The 8486-nt window shown below is 51.1% G+C and overlaps 1 protein-coding gene across 1 annotated transcript; it reads right to left on the bottom strand.

Annotated features, from left to right (window-relative positions):
- Window positions 1-1355: 1355 nt before the first annotated feature.
- On the bottom strand, window positions 1356-4993 carry FAM46B (family with sequence similarity 46 member B). The gene is made up of 2 exons (XM_009276251.2): window positions 3903-4993; window positions 1356-3401 (listed from the first exon to the last, which is right to left on the bottom strand). Exon 1 carries the CDS (start codon window positions 4991-4993, stop codon window positions 3935-3937), a length of 1059 nt encoding a protein of 352 aa, XP_009274526.1. The 3' UTR covers window positions 1356-3401; window positions 3903-3934.
- Window positions 4994-8486: the final 3493 nt, after the last annotated feature.

Below are 8486 nucleotides of genomic sequence, written 5' to 3'. Positions count from 1 at the left end.
AAAAATAAACGACAGACTACAGGCTGTGAGAAAAATATATGGGTTTTTTTTTTTATTTGACAATTAACAAAAGAGGGATCCAAATCTCAGTTGTAAACATCGATAGCTCCTTTCTGATCACAACTAGTACTTTCCACGAACATCCTTTTGTATAGCCTGATCCGCTCCAACAATGACAAGCCGTCTCTGTCAGGGCTTTTGCTGCTCTGCTCAGGGTCACAAATCCAGAGGCAGCTTATTCACCAGAGCATCAACAGCGAGCGGCAGGACCGACCACTAGCTCTGAGAAGATAGCCGGCAAACTAAGCAGATATTTTAGAGCCACTCCCGTACACGAGACGCTCAGGGAAGGCAGGAGCTTCGTGCTGGGTTGCGTGCCAGCGAGGGGCAGGCATCCCATCTCGCTGCCAACAGGTTTAGAGAGAAATCAGCCCTGTGAGGGCAGAGCCCAACTCGAGCGGGCAACAGGGACACGGTCTTACATGGTGCCAGCCCAGCAAGAGCAACCCAGACCTGTTGTCAAGAGAGAAGCTTGGCCCCGGACCGTAAAAATTTGGAGATGCAGAGCCAGCAAGTTCGTCCCAAAGGGACGGGCATATGTCATCGGCTCTATTGTTGCAGTGGAACCAGAACTGCCTGTAGCTTGACAGGGGGAAGTGAAACTTCATCTTAGGCTGGAGGGCCGCCAGAGTTGGAGGAGCTTGCACCCGGCTACAGGCAGCCAGCTTCCAGCCAGCAGACGGGAATCTGGCCTGAACATCAGCAGATCCAAGCTTTTTCGGGAAATAAAACTTTCAGGCCTCTCGCCCTCCCCTTTCCAAGAGGAATCGCTCTGCGGGCGGGTCAGCTACACAAAATAAGCAGGTCTTAATTACTCAAGCAACCTTTCGCTGTTTGTGACCATCGGCAGACGAGAATGAAGTCGTGGAAAGCCGGCAGCAGCAGCAGCGAGAGTCTCCCAGTACCGTCCCCAAGACAAGGGACCTCAGATCGCCACCGACACCGAGCAGGCCGCCGCATCGGGCCACCCTCCCCCAGCAGCAACTCGAGGAGCCACCAGGAAAAGGGAAGACGCACAACACTAAAGAACAGCGTTATAAATAGAAACCTCCCTCAGCCGCCGGAGCGACCTGCCGACGGCTACACGCTTCCCGGGCTCCGTAGCTGCTTCGGTTTGAGGGACTAAGCAGCCCGACGGACAAGCAGCATTCGGCCAGGTCCAGAACCAGGGTCTGGGCTCGCTCCTCTTGAGGCGACCAGTTGGTTCGGAGCCCGGCTCTCGGTGGGAGTAGGGTCAGCCATCCCACCACCACGCTACCCGGATGGACAAGCAAATAAAAAAAAAATCCAACAAATTTGAATACACTGTATTTATTTGTAACAGATTCTAAAGAATCTAGTGAGTCTATGTCAAGCCCATCGCATGACAAGTGATACAGGTGTAGGAAAAAAAAAACATTTAAAACAAAACCAAGTGCCATTCAAGCTACTGGAATCTTCCAATTGCCCCCTTCACAGGAGGCAGCACAGTATCACTGCAAGGTCTAGAAAAATTCAGATTCAACCCATTCACAAGAGTCCCACCACACACACTCCGTAAATCAAAAGTGCAATCTCAACGTAAGTTGCCCTGTCGAGCTGTTGGCTGTAGGGAATCTTTTTGACATCTTAAAGGGAAGGAGGGAATCTCAGTTTAGTGCGTCTATGTGTTTGGGGGTAGAGGGTAAGCAGCCTGTAAAAGAGCATGCTACACGTCATCTACGTTCATCTGGAGTTTAAAATGCAAGAAAACAGTATCTTCCCTTGAAGCCATGAAGGTGGCATACTGAGGACCTCAAAAAGCAGCCCTTAAACCAGTTTTACCTTGCACTGGAAAAATCTCAAGCTCCCACCACGGGGATCAGGCTCTGGGCACCAGGGAGTTACCGGGCTGTGGCAGAGTCTACACACCAGCCTTGTCCGTGAAGGCAAAGCCGTTCTACAGGAAGGCAGTTAAACCTGTAACAACTACATCGTTAGCGACACTTCTTCAGCTCTGACTGGATAGGAAGCAAAGCTGGACCAATTGCAAATTAGTTAGCTCATGGTAAGTGCAAGAGCCCCCAAATCACTCCCCCCCCCCACCCCCCCCACCCACCCTCCCCTACCCCCAAAAAAGGTAGCAATCTGGCTATACACATTCCGAGGATCTAGTCTTTATTAGAGCGTTCAATCTGCCCAGCTATTACAGTTTCGTCACAAAAACAAAAAAAAAAAACCCCAAGTTAAAGATACTCAAGTATGTCAGCCTCGGAGGAAGCACCATGAAGCCATGGTGTTCCCAGAGCAGCATCTCTAGGGAGCGCCTGCTTGCTCGCCCACCTCTCCGTCCGTGCATAGTTAAGTATGAGATGATGTTTCACGAGAACGGGCACGGCAATCCAGGCACCTCAGTGAAAGACTGTTTGTGCTCTAGACACCCAACAACTTCAAAGCCATGTTTGACTAAGAGAGCCAAACCCTCAAGACACAAGAGGGTTTGTTTAGAGAAGACATACTTTTTCCTAAGGCCAGCTGACTTTCGCGCACGCACACACCCCCCCCCCCCCCCCCAAGCTCCATTTCTAGCTAGAGAACGAATTTCAAATGCTATCAGTGGCTCACATGTGGAATCGCGTAGCTGGAAATAGGCTGCTTTTGAAGATAGGACCTGCCCGAGGGCAGAGGGAAGATCTCCAGCCATAGGAGGCTAGAGTCTGGAAGAGGTCTGCCTGTCTCCTACAAGGACACGGGCTCCAGCCCCCATCACGGCAACAGCTGGAGATAACAGACTGGTGAACTAGTTGGTTTGTGCTTCAAAGGACAAGCCTCATCTTCCCAGATAACCCACCTGGCCTCTGGCTTTGTGCATTAAAACCACACTTGCATGCCAAAAAAAAAAAATAAGCAGCATTTCAAATTCCCCTAGAAAATACACAATTAGGTAGGGTAGCCTGGGGCAGGCTCCTGGACAGATCTTCTGCCTCATCGTTTATGTACATGATTACATTTTGGCACTGCAGGCTCGGGAGCTTGAGTAAATTCATATGTAGGTCCCTGCTGCCTTTTCTCCATAAAGCTCCACACAGCATTTTCCACCATGCACTCCCCCCCCCACCCCGGTGTCCCCAGTTTTAGGCATTTCCACGTAGTCATTCCAAGCCCACCCCTGTTTACGCAACTCCACTTTGACAGCTATTTGCTACAGCTGGTCCTTCATAGGCAGCAAGCCATGCCAAAAAAAACCTCAGCGACACGTAACCTGCAACCCCATCCTCGCTTCGGCGAGGTTACTGGAAATGATCTTATGACCCCTCCCCACCCCCCAACAGAAACATTTTCCTCTTTGGACATCCCTACTCAAGCTCTCGGGATGTCAGCCCCTGCAAAAAAGAAAATAAGGTTTACAGTACAGTTGTGTTTATATTGTTACAGGCACTTAAACAGGATTCTTTGGTCCTTCAAAGGAATTAGCCACTCTGGCTTCTATCTTCAGAAACCACAAGTCTGCACACCCATAACACCTCCCGCACTAAAAAAAAAACCAATCCAGATCCATTTCAGGGCAGTGCAGCTCTACCTTAGCGTAATTCTACAATCTCCCCTCACACACCCCCAACCCTCCCCCATTGCCTCCGGAATTCAATAAGCGATCGAGTCTTCCTGTAAACGTCCAAGTCATCTAGTTTCCGTAACACTGCACTTCCCATCACAGTGTACAGCAGGCAGGCCTCGTTCCAACAACCCCAGGAACAAGACACTCAAGCAAGAGTCCAGGAAGTTTCCTTTTGTTGCAGTTCTAGAAAGGTCTTTTCTGGGTTTTTTTTTTTGCCCCCGCCCTCCCCTCCCCTCCCCACTCCCCCCTCCCCAAGGCAAGGAAGTACCTTGGAGGACAGACCCTGAAGTTTGTCCCGGCTCAGTTACAGGGAAGCCACGTTGGGTAAGACTGATTGCAAGGCAGGAAGGGCTGCACGTGGGTGACATAGTAGTTGAAGTTTATTTCACTGACATAAGGAGCTGGCTGGTAGTAGCAGGTAACGTTTGTGACCGTGGGGATGATGTTCTGCTCAGCCAGGACTCTCACAGCCAGCATGGCAATGAGGTTCAGGGTCTGCCTCCTTTCGTGTCCCATAAGGCAGACTGTGCTCTCATTGACCACCCTGTGGAGGGTCATCAAATAGTCATATCTTTTGCTCTCCATCCCAACAAAGTGGCTCTGGAGGTAGCACTCCAGCTTCCTCTGCTGCTCACCGATGTCGGAGAAGTCTATGAAAAACCTGGAGCACATGTATCTCTGTAGTGCCTTCATATCCACTTCCGATTTGGGCTTAAACCCCCTCACCAAGAGGTTGCAGTATTTCAGAAGCCCCCCACCTCTGATCTCCTCTGGGTTCCTCGTGGCGATGACCCTGTTCCGGAGATGGTCCATTGCCTCCTCGAAGTCCCCGTACATGCTCTCCCCAGTGACCGTGGGGTGGAAGTTCTCAGCCATGGGGTTCTCTGAACACTCCCCAAACAGCAGAAGCGAATCCAGGATGATCTGGAAGGAGTCCACGCTGAACTCGAACTGCCGTCTGAGAGAGTCCACGAATTTGAGTTCCACGTTCTTCCCGCTGTTGTTGGAGAGCGATATGAGGCTCCAGCGGTCGGTTTCGTTGCACACCTTCACAAGCTTCTGCACGTAGGCCTCCTTCAGAGTCATGGGGGTGATCTTGTCTTTGTTGACACCTTCTGGGAGGAAGTCAAGAAGGCAGTCCATGACCACATCTTTAACAAGCTGGAAGACATCTTCGGTCTTCAGATCTACACCGAAGATGAGATCTAGGTCTTTGTACCCCAAGCCACTGTCTTGATGTAGAACGTGACTAGCTGCTGAGCCGTTCAACCTTACGTTATGGACTGCGATTCCTTTCTTCTCCAGGCGACTACGGACAACCTGAGATACAAAGAGAGTCAGTGAGAAGCAAGAAAGCATTCCTGGAGCAGCCTGGTGACAGCCCTGCGCTTATATGGGTCACTCCAGTGCAAGACAGTGAAATAAAAAGCTAATCCATCAGAAATAGGTCACTTTGGAAAGCATCCAGAGTCTTGCCAGCAGCCGGGGGTGGCTCTCCTTTACTTATTCCCTTGCATTAGAGGTTCCTTACTGCACACAAACAGCTGTTTCTGCTTCCAGTAGAGCTGTTTGCTCTTTCCCTTCCTTCCCCCCCCCCACCAAAGTGGAGAGGTTATCGGAACCCATTCTTTGGGGTGGTCTCTGCCCCCTTCATCCCCCCCCGTGGTTGCAGCCGGCCTCTCCAGCCATCAAGCTGAGACCAGCCGATCCAAAAAGGACTCCAAATGCAAGGCGGCAGCACAGTCTGCAGCAGTCCCTGTTGATTTAATCGGGGTGGCTCGCTCCTTTTAGCCATCCCCTTTGCCTGTCAAGATTCATTAAAGGCAAATCAAGATGCCAGAACTGCTCAAAAGCCCCAGCCAGGCATCTGCAAGTTCATGTCCTAACTAGTAAGTGTATCCTAACAATTTCCAGTGTGTCAGAGCTTCATGCCGAACTTGGCATGCTATCAAGCACAAGAGGCAGCTTTCATCTTACGGGTGTTACTCCAGTGATTTTAATGCTGCCTGCTCAGTCCTGGCACACCCACCGGTACCGCCAAAGCTTTGTTCATTTAGAGTGAAGCTGAATCACTTGCCTGATTACTTAACACGCAGGAGGCTGACATAACCCCAAGACCATAAAATAAACTACCTGGACACCAGCTTACAATTTGAGTTTAACCAAACTCAAAGATCTCAGGGAGATTAAGCTCACATCTTCCACCAGAAGCTCTTCCCGTCTCTCATCCTGCTTTCATGTTTCTCTAGCAATTAGCCGCTGTCCTGTGAGTCCAGGCTAGCCAGCCTGCTCACCCGGCGCTTGAAGCTAGGCTAGAGCTTGAAAGAGCCAAAGCTTGGGATACAAACGGACAAGTTATATCACTAGAAGCCGGTCTGACCGGGCTTCTCAGCCCCGCGAGGCCATCCTAGTTCAAGAGAGGCACCACTAAAATTCAAAGCTTTACCCGAGGGGCCGAAACGCCTGCTTGGTTGCCAAGGCCCCGAGCGGACAGTTCTGGGGACACCGGAGCATCGCAGTTTCAGCGAGTCTCCGCAGCTGTAAAACTGCCCCTCCGCGAGTTTGCTTTGGAAGAAGCAATACATAAAGGTGAAGGGCTGCAGCATGCAGCCCTCAGCATGTCACAGACCTCTTGGTGACCAAGCTAAGAGGCCACACCAGCGAGCTCCTGCTGCCCCGGGGTGCCCTTGCAAACAGAAGGTATCTTGGTACAAGCCGATGAATGTTTTTAAGCTCGGGGGTCGTCAAATCTCACGATGCAGCTTCTCTGCTGGTGTTTCCCCTATTCCTCCCTGACGTGAGCCACCGCTGCTCAGGCTAGAAGCGTGCCCGGGCTCCTTGCCAACCGAATGGTGACAGTCACATGTCAGGCAACAGTTAACCAGTGAGCTATTCACCATCGGAAGTCCCAAGTCCCCACCAGCACATCCAATCTGGCCACGAACGCAGTCGTTATCAGAGGGAGACAGTCTGAAAACCGAGTTTGCTCCTAAGAAGAGGCACTGGGTTATTCCCCCACACAGGATAAATATCAGGCAGTCGATCCAAGGGAGTTCCTGGCGCGCGGTTGTTGCCAACTGATCAGTCACCGGAGTCGCTCACCCGAGGCACGGCTCCAGCGCTACTCGTGGAGTTAAGAGTTTTGTGCTATCAGGCTCAGAGCAAGACAAGATATAGGTCACAAAAGTGTTAGAGGCAGAGCTAGGACCAGTGCTTGGAGAAGATCTCATTCCAGATTAATTCCCTAGCCCCAAAGAGCATCTGCTTAACCCCTTTCTGGGCACGGCTCGGGACCTGCAGCATTTCAGACCCGTAAGCTTCAGGCTTACCGGAGCTCCCCAGGTTTACAGGTCCACCCATGCGAGATGTATTCAGAAAAGAGGGGGGGAACCCCAACAATCCAACTGCTCGAGTCAGTCTTGTCCCAAATCACCCCAAAAAGCTCCAACCTGCAGAGCAGCAGGGAGCAGAGCGCCTTGCCGCTTCCGAGGCCAGCGGGCTTCAGCCCGCCGGTCCCAACCCGAAGCACGTCTCCCCAGCTGCAGCCAGTGGGTTCAGGTATGCGCTTTCCCCAGAGGGCTGGATATTTAGAGGGTTAGGCAGCTGCTGACCTGCTTCCCAAAACAGCACCTCACGTTACGTGTGGTTCAGATAATTGACTCTGACAGCCAGGCGCGAGCAAACCCTGCCTGCGCCCTGACCCGCCGCTTCCCACCTCCCACAACAACAAGAGCACGCAATAAATAACTGCCTTTTAGGTTACTTGTTTCAGATTAGTCAGCCCTAAATACAGGGTCCGCCAGCGCGGTCGGTCAGAATTACAGCCCTCAGTTATTGAGTGTTCGAAGTCGCTAGTGGCAACATCCTTTTCAGCAGCTCCGACACTAAATGGCTTCAGTTTCGTGGAACTAAACAGTAATAGCCGGTGGAACATCTGATGCTGCACCGCACCGGGCTTTTAACAGCGCCGAGCTTTGCTGGCCTTGCACAACCCAAGGGCAGCGTCCTGACAGTAGCTCTCATCTGTCAGTTAGTTTAAAGCTTTAGCAGCCAAGATTGAGCACTTCTGCCCTCAACAGATGCAGCAGGAACTCGAGGAATTTGGAATCAGCTGAGGCTTTTGTGCCGCGGAGCGTCTTTCAAATGTCACCTTCCCATTTCCCAGGCCTAAGTAGAAATATTTCTCAAGCAGCTGAGGCTTCAAAATCCTAGCGATTAGTTTATTGTGAAAGCCAGTTTGGTTTTAGCTTTGTGAATAGCCTTTTTAATTAGAAGCTAACATGCCCGATTTTACATTTGATGAGTCATTACTGAGGAATGAAGTTGCCTCCCAAACATGAATATGCATCAGCTTATTTGAACTACATTGTTAGTTTAATATTAAACACAGTTATTACTTTATGGTTAAACTAACAGGAACTCTAACAAGATGAAGACCGAGGCAGACTCCGGAGGGTACAGTCAGCGTGGCGAGAATCAAAGGACACTGACATTTGATCTCGCATTTAAATTAATAACTGCCTCTACGCACAACCCCAACATGTCCACCAGCAGGAAGCCATTTCGTGGCAGCAGCTCCAAAAAGCCACTTTACCTTGACCACCACCCATTTCGCAGCTCTTCGGGCACCAAACCAACTCGAAGAGGAGGAGGAGGAGGGACACGGGATGGGAGGAAGCGAAGCGGGGATCCGATCCCGCAGCAGCTCCAGGGATCAGGCGTGAGTTTGAAACACATGTGATATTTTTCTTGAAACACATGTGATATTTTTCCCCCCCCTGGAGAAGGCTGTTTTCCAGGAGGATCCTCCCAGCTTTACCCACCTCTGCCCCGACCGCTGGCAGACCGGGGG

The sequence above is a fragment of the Aptenodytes forsteri genome, unplaced genomic scaffold, assembly GCF_000699145.1.
Source record: "Aptenodytes forsteri isolate BGI_AS27 unplaced genomic scaffold, ASM69914v1 Scaffold321, whole genome shotgun sequence".
NCBI classification, from domain to species: domain Eukaryota; kingdom Metazoa; phylum Chordata; class Aves; order Sphenisciformes; family Spheniscidae; genus Aptenodytes; species Aptenodytes forsteri.
The sequence above is the reverse complement of the archived record's forward strand: the minus strand, read 5'-3'. Positions and strand labels throughout refer to the sequence as shown.

What these genes read in the sequence shown, in the direction of transcription:
- FAM46B (XM_009276251.2), bottom strand. Translation starts at nt 4,993, where the DNA reads ATGCTTTCTTGCTTCTCACTGACTCTCTTTGTATCTCAGGTTGTCCGT.